General features: G+C 38.7%; 2 protein-coding genes across 5 annotated transcripts in view; one reads left to right on the top strand and one right to left on the bottom strand.

The window, feature by feature from the left end:
- The window catches only part of LOC143264405 (uncharacterized), a 58,532-nt gene extending 48,367 nt beyond the window's left edge, over positions 1–10,165 (bottom strand). Inside the window, exon 1 of the mRNA XM_076531434.1 lies at positions 8,840–10,165. The gene's annotated coding sequence lies outside the window, so the exon portion shown is untranslated. The remainder of the gene's footprint in view (positions 1–8,839) is intronic.
- The window catches only part of lov (BTB/POZ domain-containing jim lovell protein), a 39,648-nt gene extending 21,682 nt beyond the window's left edge, over positions 1–17,966 (top strand). For all 4 annotated transcript variants that reach the window (XM_076531432.1, XM_076531430.1, XM_076531433.1 and 1 more), the window contains exon 3: positions 3,206–17,966. In XM_076531432.1, the coding sequence (XP_076387547.1) occupies positions 3,206–5,207 (2,002 nt within the window). In that variant the 3' untranslated portion in view covers positions 5,208–17,966. The remainder of the gene's footprint in view (positions 1–3,205) is intronic.
- The last annotated feature ends 798 nt before the right edge of the window (positions 17,967–18,764 follow it).

Below are 18,764 nucleotides of genomic sequence, written 5' to 3'. Positions count from 1 at the left end.
TTTCATACTTTTGAAATTCTATGCTCCTAAATGTTTTACTTTCTTTTAGTATAGAGAACCTTATTACAATTTTCATATTGCAGTAAAATGAAAAATAAATTGATACACATATAATCATTTTTCTTATTTCTGAAGTATGACAATATTAGTAATTTTTATTTTTTAAATCTACCGCCATTTTTCAATAGATATCGCATTTTTGTAATTCTTATATCTTGAAATGTTTTATTCTTTTTCTCTTTAAAAAATCTTAATACAATTTTCATCCTAGAGTAAAATACAAATAAATTGATGTATATAATCATTTTTCTTATTTCTAAAGTTTGGTTATATTAATAATTTGTATTTTTTAAATCTCCCGCCATCTTTCAATAGATATCACATTTCTGCAATTCTTATATCTTGAAATGTTTTATCCTTTTTCTCTTTAAAAAACCTTAACACAATTTTTACCCTCCAGTAAAATACAAATAAATTGATGTATATAATCATTTTTCTTATTTCTAAAGTTTGGTTATATTAATAATTTGTATTTTTTAAATCTACCGCCATCTTTCAATAAATATCGCATTTCTGCAATTCTTATATCTTGAAATGTTTTATCCTTTTTCTCTTTAAAAAACCTTAACACAATTTTTACCCTCCAGTAAAATACAAATAAATTGATGTATATAATCATTTTTCTTATTTCTAAAGTTTGGTTATATTAATAATTTGTATTTTTTAAATCTCCCGCCATCTTTCAGTAGCTTTCGCATTTTCTCAACTTCTACACCTCAAAATGTTTAATATTCTTCTTTCTAAAGAACCTTCCTACAATTTTCATGCTACAGCACAATTTATAATCACCTTTTTATACTTCACAATGCTTTTGAAGCATTTAAACGTGAAAAATCGTATCTAATCATTCTACCACCGAGTTAATTAACCATAGAAGAACAATATCGCCCGATGACGCGAGAATAGGTGATAAATGACTTGATAAAATTTCAATCCACAACTTTCTACATCTGTTCCGTGTACAACAAACGGAAAGCTTATACCGCTTCTTCATTTGCCCCATATATTCTCCATTATCACAACCTTTTGTCGATATGTTGGCTGTTAGACGATCATGGTGTTTTGTTCTTTGACGTCCGTGTTTACCATCGGCTCTCTCTATTATGGGGATGATCTGTCGACGTGCGGTTGATGCTTTTTACCTACCTCTTCTTGAAACATGATCGATCGATTGAGAACATAGAAGATTTATCGAGTACTTTGATTTAACAAGGAACATTCGCGATCACTGTTTTTTACTTTGCTACAATTCCTTCGACTTCTAGAAACGTTCTATCTTGTCTGAAATGTCAGGTAATCGTTGCTTAAAAAGTGCATAAATAGCCGTTCTTTGTGGTGCAATCTTCAAAATAGAAAAACAAATTCTTAACGAGTTTTACTATGTTCTCTGGTTATATTACTCTTTTTCATGAAAATTCTTTCAGAGATCCGTAAACTAAAAATCATTTCTTATATTTTGCAAAAGAAATAATATATCAGATATTTGTTAAAAAAAATTACAGAAAGTTCTTTTAATTTTCAAGAAATCCAGAAAAATATGTAAAATGTTTAAAAAAATATAAATTATAAAATCAGTATAAAAAATATGTATATTGAACGTAAAACGTACACAAAAGTTTCAGTAGAATGTGTTAAAAGAAGCTTGGATTTTTTTTGACGATGATAACTCAAAATAATCTTAAAAATCATTGTCGTGTTAATTAACGACGCGATGTACATATTGGTTAAGAAATGCAATAAAAATTTTCGAATTATCAACATGTTTGTACACACTGATATCACATACGTGTTGACATATAATAATCAACATGCGTTATCGTTCTTGTTTTTGATAATGATTCAACAATTTTATATGCACCAGGTATGCAACAATCTTTAACGAGAGTTTTTCAAAGCGTTCTTCGCATTAAAAATTATTGGAACATAATTTTTTAATGACTATTCTAGTTTTATTAATGTTCGGTATATTTCTATCACTTTTACTAATTTTAATTTTATTATTTCTTCACTCATTTTTTTTTATTAATATTTTTAAATATTTTGTGCTAGTTCTGCTAAATTAAAATCAATTATACGTCCGCATTGTCATAAAACTTGTTCAAAGACAAAAAGATATTAAATAAACTAAATAGAAATAAACGTAGAAATTAATAAAAGGTTCTAGTAAAATTAGTGAAACGAATGACTAAATGCGATAAGGAATTGTCTGTTAACAAAAATAAGAAGATGCAATATTCTCTATCTTGATGAGATTTGGTTGTTTCGCTGTTAATATACTCTATGAATATACAAGTTTCGTTTGTATAGTATTCAAACTCCTTTCCTCAGGCATCATAAAAATTATGCATACTTGGTTCCCGTTTTAAGCACGGCTTGCGTGTTAGAAAATAGCCGAGTAAATCAAGCGTAATTGTCTTATAAGAAATAAAAGAACGAGCAAGGATAGCAGAAAACGATGCTTTAAAACGCATACGAGAATACACGATAATTTCGTTATTCTATTTTATTTTTAATGTTTAAAGTATACCGACTTCAACAATTACATGAATTACATTTCTCACAAAAAAAACTCTCCGTTATTATACAATTAAAATCAAGTTTAACAATTACCCTTAATTTAAAACATTGAATACAGTAAACTGTCGTTATATCGCCAATTAATCCTGAATAATCATATTCTGAATAATTTAAATCAGAAAAGTTGTAGGTGCAAAACATGACCTTTCTATCATCTATAAATAATCCTCTTTCATAGTAGGATTAATAATAACAGCAAATAAGTAATAATGATAAAATTAATGTATAAATACGAAGTAATAAATTAAAACCCGAGAACGAGACTCTTAACACCTTCAATCCCAACTGTGTTGTAAAGCACGTTTCATATAGACGGCTATCTTTGAGTCATAAAATGGCTTCAACATAAAACTATACGAAATTATGAGATTTAGGGGTGATAAGAACTTAATATGCCAGGTCAAGGTCGTCCAAATATGTATTTCATAGGCTCGAGGACATTTTTTGCGCCTCCGCCGTGTCGCAGTCGAACTATCATTACCACAGGATTGGAGGTGTTAAGACATTCCCTGAATTTATCCAAAAATAATGACCAAACCATGTTCAAATCGAAACGTTTGCGTTACAGTCCCTTTTTCGAGAGGATATTTGCGGAGCATCCCTGCAAACATCCGGTGATCGTGCTGAAGGACTTTCCGGGCCACGAGGTAGCGGCGTTGATCGACTTCATGTACCGTGGCGAGGTGAGGGTCGGTCGCGAAGAGCTTCCAGGACTGATGAGAGCAGCGGAGAGTTTGCAAGTGCGTGGATTAGCGTCGTCGGAGCCGAGGCCGGCGTCCCCGCCGGATACACCGACTGCGGACCTACTCCTTGGAGAGCCGTCGACGCCCGAAGGTGCCCGGCAAGGCACCCCCGAAGAGGACGACAATGCGTCGGAGAGTACGGCGCCGCCGTCCACGCGGGAACCATCGTCGGTGACGACGACCACTATATTTCACCCTGCGAGGGACCATCGCGACAGGTTACCGCACATGGGTCATTTGCACTTCGGTATGCGTGAACTGCGGGAGACCTGCGGATCGCCGTTGTTACCTCGACGGAAACAGGCTCGACCCCGAAGAAGATCCGGCGAGTTAGTGCCGCAGGACCTTAGCCGACCCCACGCGCCACCGAGCCTGAGCCCACCGGCTAATGGGCTGAATTTGAGCAGTGGTCAACAACAGTCGCAACAGCAACAACAACAACAGCAACATCAGCAACAATCCTCGACGAGCCAACAGCACCAAGAGGACATGGCGGAGAATCTCTCGATGAAGAGGTCCCTGTCGCCGAGCGGAGCGGACCAACACCATGTGAAGGCGGAGAGCAGCGAGACGGCGAGTAGCCCGAGGGCGTCCCCGTTAACCGGCACGAGTCTGCTGCACCCTGACGGATCTCTTCAAGATATTCCGTCTGCGGCGGCAGCGGCGGCGGCGGCGGCGGCGGCGGCTGCAACTGGCTTGCCGGCCATGTCGGCTTTGTCGTTGACGCCACCTCATCATCACAGCGAGTACCTGACGAGCCTGGGCCAGTTAGCGGCTCAATGGTTACCGAATCATCCGCAGAATCAACTGCCACCTCCACCTCAGGGTCACCATCCGCGGGAGGGCAGTCCTCATGGGCCTAACAGGACGCACCCGTACCAACAACAACAACAACAACAGCAGCAACAGCAGCAGGACTCTCCGTTAGCGCCACGACGTACATCCGTCACGGCGATGTTCCCATTGGACGGAGTTGCGTCCCTAGGCGGTGGACTGTTCCCTCACGCGGGCGCCCTTGATAGGGGATCTCTTCTAGCGGACCTGCACGATAGCTTTAAGCCGGAAACGTTGCACGGCCTGTTCGGCGCGGCGGGTCTCGGAGGACATCACCCGGGGAAAAAGCCAAAGAAACACAGAGGCGACGGTGACGCACCGCGCAGGTGGGGCGACCATGGGAGCCGAGGTTTGCCCGTTGGAAGACCAAAGGGTCAACACAGTGCGCCCAGAGGAGGACCACCTAGGTCGTGGACGAACGCGGAGCTAACTGAGGCGCTTCAACACGTGTGGAACAAGAAGATGACGACGTCGCAGGCAAGTAGGATCTTCGGCATCCCGTACAACAGTCTGCTGATGTACGTGCGAGGGAAATACGGGAAAAGTTTGAAGCTCGAGCAACTGAGGAGGGACTGTACGGGTGCGACCACCGGGGAAGTGGTAATGAACTCGCTGAACAATAACGTCAAGGCTGTCCAACCGCCTACGCAAATGACCCATCCTCTCGCCGGCCTACCGCCGCATCCAGGCGATGACGGGGGATTCCCTCATCATTCGTTGTTGGCCGGGAATCTGCCGCAGGGTTTCTTTCCCGATTTCGCCGCTGCTGCGTTCCCAGTGCCCGTTAGTATGGTGCATCTGCTACCACCCAGTGAACAGAAACCCTTCGAGTCGCCCGCGAATCCTGGTGGCGGTGCTGGCAGTGGTGACCTGTCCACGACGCGGAGTCGTTCGCCCTCGCCCGTCGATCATCATCATCATCATCACGAGTCGCTGCAGCCGCAACCGCCCCAGTCGGCGCCCGCGCTACTTCAGCAAAACGGCTCGGATTAAATGAGACGTCGTAGGTGCTCGTCATCCTCGTTGAAGGACCACAGACGCGTGGGCGTCCGACTCGACTAAAACGCTCCCTCGACACGCATACGAGAGACACGTCTACACCGAACAGAACACACCTAACCTACCCCCGATTTTTCCGCGATATTCTTCTCTTCTCGCAAGACTGACTATCACCGTTTACAAAAGGGCGAAACCTCGACGGACACACGACTCCGGCCTGCTCGATCCGCCACACGCTTAAGCCGCACGCTGTCACCGCGCTCCATTCCTTTTCTCTCTATGTTCCGACATCCTTTTTGTCCGTGTTTCGTCAGCAAAAATATTGACGTCGCCTCCTTTGTCCGTCGATCGCGAAACGCCAGACTCAGTCGAGCGTGCCGGCGAAACTCTTTCTAGCCGTCCCGTTTTCTTCGTCTCGACGCGCGGATTCTTCTTCTTCGGTTCAAATTAGTCACTCGAGCCCTCGACACGGGTTCAGTGGCTGGTTTAGTACGTGCTCATTGACGTAACTAGCATTTTTCTCTAGGATCAGGTTCTCTAGCTTAAGATGCGTTTAGACTAGTCAAGTGGCCAGGCAAGTACCTAAGTGCGAGCGAGAGGCTTGGCAGGATATCTTCCTCGCTCTTAGCTACTGACAAGATTAGTTACTTATCTAGTCTTAAGGCATCTTTAAGGCTTTTTTAAAAGAAATAACTGTCACCGGTGAGTAATCAGGTCCGCCCAGATAAGCGGTTACCAGATTACTTGAACTACTTGTTTAGATTCTGGTCACTTACCTGCCTTGTGTACGTAAATGCCTCTCTATTGAAAATGTTAACTCACGAGCTACATACTACATTTACACGATACATTTTACATCGTATACCACATACTCTACACTGGAGTCTATACTGTATGTCATACGAGCTACATTTGTTTGAACCTTACCATATTCTATGTTCATATCCACGATGACCTACCCATTTCATATAGAAAGTCTGTATTTTGAGAGATGCAGATTCTGGTTACGCCAATGTTCACTCCGTGACCTAACCTTAAAGCGAATCCCGCGTCGACGAAGAAGATGGCGCTGCAAACACAGACTTTCGCCGGCGTCCAAGACTCGTAATCATCACTATAAATAGTTCCTGCTACAAAGAGCGATCATACCAAATAGTACAGTAAATTGGAGGAAAAGCTGATGCTCCGTTGCTTGAAATCGCAGCAGACCCCACTCGTCGAGAAAGTGACGTGCTATATAGAGAGACGCGCTTTCCGCACTCGAACATCCTCGTGGCCTGTGATGTACATGAGGTAAGATTGCAAGACTTGAACACAATAGTTTAAACGCAGATCGTTGAGATAACTATAATATGTTCTGACACGCACGCCCGGTGGCAGCGGGACAGCGTTTAAACAGGGATCGTTGTTGTTCGTTTGACAATATTGTTTTCTACTTTCGCCGACGTATTTTTGCGACGTATATACATATATGTACATAATATCAGTGCCGAGTATCGTTACACAGTTTATTGCCGATGTTGCCGTATCAGCAGACACTGACCAAATAGTTGTTCCGATCATGTCCCGCTGTCCCCGGAGACGCGTCGATACGAGCTTCCAATTGAGCATTATTTTACGATTAACTCAGTCGTGTTGAACCGAAGATATTGATTTTAAATATGCGTCACTTTCGCGCGAGCCGTTTGCGTTGCTCCCTGATTGGGTACCGGAAGCGGACAGAAAGCCCGCCAAATTTTCAACAGAATCAGACGCCGACTCGACTCGATCGACGTCACGGGGGTTTCACACGTACAGGGTGGTGTCAAGAGCTTGCCAAGATTTTTCGTTCTTCCTGTTTTAACCCCGGAAGTGACGCGGTTACGCGTGCACGGGTCACTTCTTAAGCTCTGTGCAGAGTATCCAATCAATGGATACCTTTCGATTTGTACATAAAACTGCTTTTGTAAGTTTCGTTCATTTTTCCTTTGGATGTTCTTGACCAGCTCCGGACGTTATCTTGATTGAAAGAGAAAAAAGTGACAAAAAGAAATTTTAATCGTAGACCACAATTTCGCAAACAATATTTCGACAACCAGACGGAAGCGCAGGGTAACTAACACATCAGGGATAGCCACAGACAAATCTACGATAGAGAAAAAAAAGAGCTAACGTATTAAACTTGTAAAGGTAAAAAGATGAACAAAAAAAGAAAAAAGAAAAAAATTAACGTAAAGCTATAATAACATTTACGATGATTATTTCGTTAATGAAAGAGAAAGAAACACAAGAGTGGCGAGGATACCGACACGAAAGGAACGGTTAATTCCGGTTTATGTCATAACCTTGCTGCAGTTAGCGAGAGCGAGATTAAAGTATATTATTTAAAGAAATAATTAGAGTGTAATGGGTACTTGAAGAGAGAGAGAGAGAATGTGTGGGTACGAACAAGGGGTTTAAGTAAATATTAGAGAGACCACAGGCTTTCAGCCCCAAAATAGCCTGTACAATACAAACTGATATTATTGATTATTAATATTATATATATATAAATATATATATAAATATTATATATACAGGGTGTTTCAAAAGAGTTTATAACTGCTTCGATGGGTTGTACCACGTGTTCAGTATCGTCTTATTTATTTTTTTTTAATTTGTTTCATGTAAAACTTGACAATAGCTTCTGTAGAAACTAGCTGGCATCTTTTTCGTATGTCTCGTATTCCAATGGCGTTTTGAGGTTATCTCTATTTTTCAATTAATTCCATAAATTAGTTACCATTCTACGAAATCGGTAAATAATTTACTTTGCAATGTTCCACAGCTTGGTTTATGTATTTGAGTGGTATTTTGAGATTAGCTTTTCTTTTAAAGGTTCCGATAATTTCCCAAGGAAATTTCTGAATTTCATGTGTGTTCCAGGGAAATTTGCAACTGTTTCATAATTTCGTGAAATAACATGAAATTGCGTAACTTTGCAAATAGTTACATCAGCAGTAAAGCATGTGTAACACTTGAAGCTCCAGCTGTGTAATATTACACACTGCATAAAAACAGCGACCTTGGAACTAAAAGTATTCAACTAAAATTTGAACTTCTAAGATTTTCCTGAATCACGAAACGCAATAATTAAATTAAATATGTACTTGTTTTTACAGAGAATCTCTGTATTTAACCGATCTAACGCCATTAGAATATTTTCGCGAACTTACTTTTGTAAGTTTATCACGTTGATTTAAATTGAAACGATTTATTTTGTCACGATCGATCGATCAAGAATCCGAGCTGTCCAACGCGGTACAATCGCATCGAGAATGGTTTTAACAATTTTTTATCCACTCTGTTGACGAGAAGGGGAGCGAGATAATCTAGAGAATGAGTGCAAAGTGCGAATGGCGGCGAGAATGTGGGGGAAAAAATATCAAACGTTTTTCCCTAAACCAGATTAAAAAAAAAATGTATGCGTGAATGGGTATGCGTGCATGGACGATGAGAACGATCGCGAGAAAGAGACTACGTAATAGACATAATGTGATAGGCACCATGTGCAGACTTCAGTATTATTTTGCAGTTAACAAACGGGGTAAAAAACAAACAAACAAACAAAAAATGAAGTGGATCTGTACGTCAGTTAGAAAACTTACGCCTGTTTCGTTGTTCGTGAGCCATTATTTTAGGAGAAACGACTTCTGGACCCACACCCCTGATCGCGACACACTCGACCAATCCACTCGGGGTCATTTACGAGCTGCGAGCATTTTTTCGGCTCATTGGACACACGGGATACGCGACGAACGATCACCGGAAGTATGATTGGCCGCGCGAAAGAGTGAGACTCAGATTGCTGTGTGAAAGAACAAGAACACACATACACACACGTACTCGCATACTCACACATGCACACTGAGATTAATTATCATTGCCACATAGGTTGTAGGTAGAAAGAGGGAAACGATGGAAAGAGGTGCGTGTCGATTGGTCACTTTATTACCACTAAATGCATACGCGTGGTTTGCTCCGGATATAACTAGATCTTTATAAAATATTTTTATCGAGCATTGATATATCAAAGTCACGGGTACGTGATATTAACCATGTGTTAATAAAATTAGAAGGAATAGGTTATGTTTGCATATCAAGTAATAATACTCATCTGGTAATAATACTCATTTCTTACATTTTGTGTATTTGTGTTTTGTGTCGGAACAGCACTACATAGTAAAATATTACCGTTACTAGGGATTTTTTCTTGGGGTCTCAAATTCCCTGTTATTTGTAATAAATAACACACGTATTTTCATGTTGCCCTCTGTGACATTTTTTCTACTTAATCAAAAAATTAGATTTACTAGAAATAACATATTTTCATTTTGAACCATATGGTATTTCTACTATTTTTATTGTAGAATGATATGTTGTAAATTGAGAACCATACTAGGATTTCCTTGGGAAAATGGCGATGTAGAAGAAGGCTCCGTTCATACTACATCATGTATACTTGAAAGTTACCATTATGCTTGCAATTACCTTTTTAGATACATTTTCCAATTCCACAGGCAATCAAATATTTTCTTTTGTGAATGTACACAGATGAATGTTAGGTTAAAGAAAATGGCAATATGAGATGGAAACCTCAAAATAGGTACTAGATCACATTTTTCTCTCGAATTCACGTATAAACGTTTATCACAATTTAATACTCATTTCAGTATTACTACTTTTGATTTACATACCAAATTCTAGTAATTAAATATTTAATATTTAAAAATTATATCGATTTCTTACAAATTAATTTGAAGGTATCAGAACATGTATGTGTACCTTAAAGAAATTAGGAATATTACATGGTAACTGTTGAGGTGAGATGCTCCTTTTTCCCTAAGGAAAGTCTAGTGTCTTCTATGTTGCTCTACCATTTTCGAGACATCTACTTATTTATTGAGTTAACAAAAGTTAGTTATCTGCGTATAAAAATCTCGTCAGATTATATATATTAATTTTATGATCAAATAGATGGATACTTGTTTTGTCTATCAGTGCTACCAACCTTAGTTATATAATAAAAGATCTTATTATTTTTGGAACAAACCACGTACGCATATGATTGCACGTAGTACAAGTTAGTTGAATTATTGAGGGGTCGTGTAACCGTTGATAAGGGTTGGTCGATAATAATTAATTCGTTGTTAGAGATGTCGGACAGACGCGTACGACGGTGAAAAATGGGGGAGGGGGGGGAGGATACGAAAGGTTGTATTCGAATGGTGGTAGAAAACAGTAAATACCAATCGGACCATTGTGATTTGTCGTGTTGTTAAAACGGCGCAGTTACTGATTTCTTACTTGGGTCGCTATTAATTATTATTATCGTAGTATGATCATTACTATTAGCGTTCTTTGCGTTACGATTATTACCTAATATTATTATTACGAATTAGTTAATGAATTGATCGAAAGCGATCGATTGACTCGCGCCACTTACGGTCGCTTCGTTTAAAATGCGACATATCATTAGCTCTATCGAATTATTCGTTAATTTTCTTCATAAGTACAAAGACTCTTGTTATATTGCCGATTTCTCTTTACGCGAATTTTCACGCGCCGTAATGACACTTTATATAGCATTGATACTACTTCAAATTTTTGCTCATTCTTTTCCTCACGTTATATTGCCGATTTCGCTTGACCCAGATTTTCACGCATACTTATAGCACTTTAATCATATGGTATTAATACTATTCAAAATTTTTGTTAATTCTTATTCTCGCATTATATTGCCGATTTCTATTGACTCGGATTTTTACGCACACATATGTTACCTCAGTCATATACTATACATTCTGTTTACAATTTTTGGTAATTCTCTTCCTCGCGTTATATTGCCGATTTCTATTTACTCGGATTTTTGCGTACACATATGTTGCCTCAGTCATATACTAGTAATATTATTCGAAATTTGTGTTAATTCTTATTCTCGCATTATATTGCTGATTTCTGTTGACTCGAATTTTTATGCACACATATGTTACCTCAGTCATATTATTCTTAATACTATTTAAAATTTTTGTTAATTCTCTGCCTCGCGTTATATTGCCGATTTGATACATATTTACACGTGCACCCTGTCATATAATATTAATAATGCTTAAAGGTTTTGTTGACTATTCTCTTATTACATTGCCGATTTCTCTTCACTCTAATGACGCATCTAATATATAATTCTTATACTTTAATTCTTTCCAATTATCGTGTTATATTAAGTTTATCAACATTCCGTAATTTCTTTCATTTACGGTGCGTGATTCTAGGCTGCATTTAATAGCACACTGACAAGTAGATTTACATTTTGAGTTCGTCTCAAAAAAGGTAGATCTACGATTTTCGAGTGCAACGTATTAAATATGGGTTATATTGCAATAATTCGATAGAATAAAATCGATAAGACACATTACAGTTAAAAAAATTTGTCGTCGATGGCGATATAACGAGAGTCCGTTGTAACGCGTTTATTTTGTGAATATTGCGTACATAACGTGTAGGTTATTCCCTCTGACATGAGTTAACTTTTTAACACTTTGACTGACATGAAAGTGTCGCTGTAATGTTCCATTAAGATACGATTTTATTTTTAATTAATTTGGTATATCATATTTATTTATAGCTCGTTTTCTAGTATTTAATAAAGTCGTTGATGATTGTTGAAATTCGCATGGCAGTCAAAGTGTCGAGAGGAACACATGTGAAATGGTGCGAAAGAAAAGGTGTTTCGACAAGTTTGCTTCGTTTATTATGCATACAAATTATTGACGATCTTAAAAATCATTGTAGAATGATATCCTTATCCAAATAATCTAATTTAAGTCCATTTTCAAAATTTAAAATCATCGGAATTAGTGTATCTGCAATATCATCAATTAGAGATTAGTATTTGCAATATTTTAGAGTTGCTTGGAGCATCTCTAATCATCGCTAATAATTAAGCTTCTTATAATTATATTAAAATGGTAATCTTCAAATGTCGAATAAAATGGCGGTCGTTGAATAAGATTCAAACTTCGACGAAAGTTTTGCAACATTCGTCACCTGTAGATATAAAGACACCATTTAACACTTTCAAACCCAACCGTGTATTATTACACGTTTCAGAAGGGTAACAATCTGTGCAACTGTTACCCCGGGACCGAACGTGTTAAACTATTGTCCCAATGACGAGGACAATAGTCAGTGTTTTTATATTTATACAAAAGCGCAGACTTCCAAACGCCATTTTGAAGTCTCTGCTTCATATAAATTATCTACCATTGGCAATATTTGAACATAACTTAATTAAAATCACAAACTGCCCTATAGTCTCAAAGTTTCTATCTGTGATATGTGCTTTGGACACGATATAGCGAGATTGTGAAACAGGAAGTTTACGATCTCGCTATAGCTGAACGAGAACTGTGCTTCAAGAAAATAATCAAAGTACTTTTATCAATTTTTGCGAAAGAACGAAGCAAACTTGCCGAAATCTCTTACGTCACTTTTTCGTTTCCAGAAATACCATTTCTCAAATTTTTATCGCGACACTCTTCCGTGAAATGTTGCTCGTTATCCCCTAATTCGTTAGCCCTTAAGTAGGAATTATCGTCATTACTGTTATCATTGCATCGCCGTCATTCTCATTTGTATTGTGGTCGTCAATCGTTGTCATTATCATCGAGATCGTCACAGCCGTTACATCCACAGTTTAACGAACACACGCATCATCGTTACGATTAACCACGCTATATTGTATACACTGTTGAACACTGATTATATAGTCTCCGCCGCTATATAGCGAGGTCGTACTCCTCGGAAGCTTTGGTTTCACAAAATCCAATCATCGAACTTAGCGATCGGAAACTTCGAATCGTGTCATTCTTGCTGAGATATAGCATGGTCGTAAATTTTAAGTACCAACGTTACTGAACGCGTTTCACCCGACATTTACGACCACGCTGTACCTCAACGATAATCTTGCGAAATTTTTCGCAAACCGTGGATGTACTCTGAAACGAAACACGATACCGGGAGTTTCGACTGTGTCGGAAGCCTTTTGAAGGGGATTCGATTTACGACCTCCCTATATCGCAGCGGGAATTATACACCGTATGGCAGAAACATAGGACAGACGAGATACTTTGATTTTTCTGGGACTCCGTAACCGAAGTCACCATCTTAAGTTCCTACAGTGCGAGGATGAAATAGTACGATTTTATCCGCTGAACAAAGAATGAAAACCGGTAAAAAAGAAAAAAATGAAAGAAAATGGAAACAAAACAGAGGAAGAACGAGAAGAAAAAGTATTATTTACTTGTTGAGAGTGAGCGTGAGAGAGGGAGAGAAAGGTCGAGCGCGCGAGATATATGATACGCCGGCAAGAAATAATTATTTTTAATTTACGTGAAGCTGAACACTTGTACATAGGATCCAAAAGAGCGAGCAGTCGATTATTTATACGTAATGATATACATACATACCGAATATATATGTATATAACTGTATATACATATATATTTAACGATAATTGTGCAACAAGAGCATTGTTCTTCGGATACAACCTTCAATCGAGCGGATAAGGAGAAAAATTGGAAGTTGGAAATGAAAAAGAAACTGCGTGAATGAGTGAGTGAGAGAGAGACTGGGGAGAGACTGGGAGAGAATGAGTACACAAGACACGCGGTTTCTTTGTCGTCGTGCAATATCTAACGAGAGAGGTATGCGAAAGTTTCCGAAGTTCCGTGTATCGAGTGTAAAAAAAGTGCATCCGTGTATCGGGGGTGCGAGTCGCCGTTCACAGATGGCGATTCGAACATTTCCATCGTTCTCTGTTCGCGATATTATCGACCGTCGGTGATTCAGGCGGACGTCGATAAAGCAGATTCGCTTGCGACAGTTCGTAAATTCGATACGTCATTTGGTCCAACTCGGGAATGTTTGCAAGTTCTTTTGTACTCGATTCGATCCCAAACGCGTTTTTTCACTCGACACGGACAAGGTGCATTCCGTCGGTCACTTTTTGACCGGGTTCCAATGGTCGTGACATAGAAACCGTCAAATTCAACTGTATAAAAGCGACAGAGGAAAATGAAACCAGGAAATAACAGATGAAATAGTTACTTGCATCGGTTGTGCTGTCACGTAGTTCCTAAATCGCCCTAGCCTCGCCCCGAGCGCACGAGAGAAAAATAACTGAATTCAACGCTGTTTTATTCGTGGTACGGTAAACGCTGCGCCTTCGATGCTCTTGGTTGAAGGAATAATTAATTATCTTTATTAATATCATTATAATATGTCGTGTTACTCCTGCAACGATTGCGAGTTGTACGTCTTCCCTAAGGGAAAATGAGGATGCACGAAAAAGTCTTCAATTATAAAATTTTGCTTTTAAATAATGACAATTTTTAAATTTGGCATATTTAGATATATTCTATAGTGTAGTATGTGGGAACCATTTTTCTCTAGGGAAGCTTACCTGAGAATGTACATTAGTACTATAGAATTTCATAGGGAAAAATAGATCCTACAGGCGAAGCCCAACATTCGCTTTAATACTCAGACTATTTAATTTAGCAATCAGTTTGAAATAAAACACGATTAAAATATACGAATTTAGGGAATATTAACACGAGTGTAGGGTTTTCTCATTGCCTCAATCCCTAGGGAATGTCCATCTCTATACTGGTACTGTAGATTTTCGCAGAGAACGATATAGAGAAAGATACTCGAAAGTTACTAGCGGTTACTGTCTCCATATCGTTATTCCCTAGAAAAGACTACAATACCTGTACGACTCAATATCTAGCCGGACTAATAAGGCAGTAATGGAGATTTTTGTTCGTTAAACGCTGCGCTGAATTTAATCTTATCAGAGTATATCCATCGTTATTTAGTTGTCTCATCGATTTAATTTTTTACTAAATGTAAAATATATGGAAACAGGATTAAAGGGACGGGAAATGAGACTCGTGTATTAAAGATAGTTTCACGCAGTGTTTAAGATGAAAGGAAATTCGTTCACCGATAATACAGGAGCAAGGAGAAACACAGTGGCGATATACGGGAATAACGGAGTGATATATGGTTCCATAACGTGTAACAGATATTGGTATACGTGAAACGGTGCTTAGCCGTATTTACCGTACAACGAACGGAGGCGCTTATAAAAAGTAATTAAACAGCAGAACGAAATAATAGTACCGGTGACCGGTTGTCGGATACGCTGCCGGTTTTGTACGATGCACACGGTAGAAGCAAAACGAAAAAGAGACAAAAATAAGATCGACAGCGAGATAACGGGAAAAAAGCGCACATCGCAGAAATATAATATAACGATATATTTATACGAATTACAATTGTACCATAATGATTATAATACTACTTATTATATTATACAGAGCCGCCGCCACCCAGTATATTTTTTACAGGTTTACATTGTATTACAGTTTATAAAAGTTTGATATACAATAACAATTACCTAAGGCGCAGGGGCCCATGGTGTCACGTGGGCCATGCAAATGCACTTATTCGTTATAAGTGACGCTGCAATACGGTTAAAAAAAGAGAACACCATGGACACTGCGCCACTCTATTAAACTACAATAACTTCCGAGTGTTTGGGAATCGACGTTTTTCGTGCTCTTGATCGAACATTAACCTGCTTTATCGATAAGATGGCGACCACTCGAGTCACGTGACTCCCCGAATGCGACAGGACTTTTTTTCGTGCCGAACGTTTTAGCCACACATAGATATTATATATGTATACACAAACGATATATATATACATATGTATAAATATAAATATATGTATACAGAATGCGTGTCGCGCATTTTACGCACAACGAGATTACAAATAGGAGCGATATAGCGAAGTTGTAAAACTCTTCGGTAAATGATACGTTCCGGCTATATACTCTGGCATCATGAGAACCGGTGATCTATTCCCACCGTGAAGGAATGTGCTCGCGAATTCTTCTGCGGGCAACCGTATAACGTATCGAAAGGCAGATCTTGGAAACGCCGATTGCACCGGGCAAAGGGTTTAACTTATGACCTCGCTATATCGCGGCGGGACTATACAGTTTAATTAGCATCGATCTACGTTCACGCCAAACTCCAAGGATAAAGATAGAACTAGAAACAGAAGAGGTGTACACTCGCAGAGCTCGTTGCCTTGCGACCAATCGAACTCGTTTTCTTTTTTCTTTCACTTTGACGGCCTCACATTTCATAGATTCTTGCGGTTTGATATTTCTTATTACATTGATGCAAAATTACTTTGCTTACTAATTAATTTCTTGACTGTAATTGGTATATAGAAACGAGAATTAGTAAAAGGCATCGTGATGCCGGCTGTGAAAATGTTAATATAAGTATTTTTGACGGACTCACGTCTTGTAAAGTGTGACTCGATAGATTAAAATCGGAACAGTAAAAGATTAGACATCGTATTTGATGTCAAAATGTCAGACAAGGGTGCAGATTGCTTCTTGCTGTTATACGACCTCATACTTCACGAAATGTGACTAGTAATCCAACAGATTAAAATGAGAACAGTAAATGAAATTGGACATTATACTTAATGCCAGATGGTGAAATATGAAGGCACGAGTGCAATGGTTGTTTTATCTTTCGTTCTGATGGCCTCATATTTCATGAAATATAGTGGTTCAACAGAGTAAAATGAGAACGGTAATAAATAAGATTAGGTATCACACTTGATGCCAAATATCAAAGTAAAAAAGGTAGTTGATTTTTACTTCGTTTCAATGACCTCAAGTTTTATTAAATGTGATTACGAGAAGATCAAATGAATGATTATGAGGTAAACACCAGATGACGAAATATCGAAGTAACTGTGCACTTGTCTTTTAATTTCAATCGTCTCATTTCATTGTGTATAATGGCTCAGTAGTGAAGGTTAGGAATATTTGATGCCAGATCTCAAAGGAAACAGAATAGCTTTTTCTTCAACATTGGCCTCACATTTCACGAAATGAACCCCGCAATTTTTGCTGTAAAATTTATTTTTAAATTGTAATTTAAAGTAGATCGAAACATAGCGAGAGGTTAGGTGATGCCAACGATAGCATCACGAAGTGTGACTAAGACTCTCAGTTTGATATCATTGATGCAGAATCAATTTTAAAGTATCGAGATTAGATGCCGGCTGTCAAAGTGTTAAGACAAGAAAGTATATGTTGTTGCCGTTCGGTGGGATTGACAAACGTGAGGACGAATACGACCTCGATTCTCGAACACTCGTGCCGACAATGCATTAAATGAATGCTGCATAACTTGTGATACGTTTACCACTGGTTACTACAGAGACTTCCTAGCCGGTCCTACGACAGGATCGGCGCCACTAGTTCACTCACGCACACGATTCAACGTTTATACCGATTTATTACGGATTTATTGATTAATCGAATTATTACGTACGTAAATTAAATTAGATGATGTATTTAAACGGACGAACGAACAAAACAAATAACGGTCATTGTGAAACATGCGACGAAAACATGCTGCAGACTAATTAACGGTGTGATGCGCACACGAGGCTAGGACGAGGCTAGCTACCTAAATCCCACGTTCACTCTTCGGACTAAAAGAAAATGAAATAAAGAGAACACACTACACGCGTACACACATACACAGACACACACACGACCCAATCGTATTCACCCGCCCTGATAATGAGAATTACTATATTAACCCCAATAAAAACTGTACATACAATTGCAACGTTCATGGTGTTGTTTCTTCACCCCTTTATCATTCCGTCAGATAATTCCCCGTAACTATGTACAATCCATAAGTATTAAGATTATTATCAAATTCATTCTGTAGACTTTTGTTTGCCCGCAACAGTGATGGGCGTGAACAGCTTGTGGGCAATAAGGGCACAGTTGCTCCGAAACTACATAGAATTTTTTCTTATACTATTAGCGGGAAATTGTGTGCGACGGAGAGCAATTGTGCCCATCGCTGCTCTACAGATTTTGTCCAAAGCTATTTTGTTTGGGCACATTCGTTACCACGGAGAAAGGAGCCCCTGGACGGCCCTGGTTTAAAAAGAACGCTGCCCATGGGCACTAATAAGACGAGTACAACGCCCGCGGGCTACTAATTTGTGTCCACGAGTACGTTCTCGAGAGCGTTTCCTGGAATATTTTTATTTATATTATTGTATGTAGTTAATTTATCGTTTAGAATTTATTATGTTGCGATTTTTAGGTTAGACGCGTTTTTATCGTTTAGCGAGATCGACAGTATTCATGGAACCTAAACGGTTTCGATTGGATGAAGGATGAAACAAAATGGTTGTCAAGGAACATTGAATAAATGAATTTTTGCAAACCATTTATGATCGTTTTGTACATTATAGTGACCCTATTCTATCGCTTAGTTTAATTATTTAAATTTTAGACGAGGTAATGAACAATTTCTTCGTTTTTTGAGTTCGATTGAATATTAGTGTTTTAAAATGGAAGTGTGAGGAAAATGCGGTGAGTATACTGAGATAGAAATAATAAGCCAAAT

This window comes from Megachile rotundata, chromosome 4 (assembly GCF_050947335.1).
Source record: "Megachile rotundata isolate GNS110a chromosome 4, iyMegRotu1, whole genome shotgun sequence".
Lineage (NCBI taxonomy): Eukaryota > Metazoa > Arthropoda > Insecta > Hymenoptera > Megachilidae > Megachile > Megachile rotundata.
Note: the sequence above shows the minus strand (reverse complement) of the source record. Positions and strands in the feature narration are given on the sequence as shown.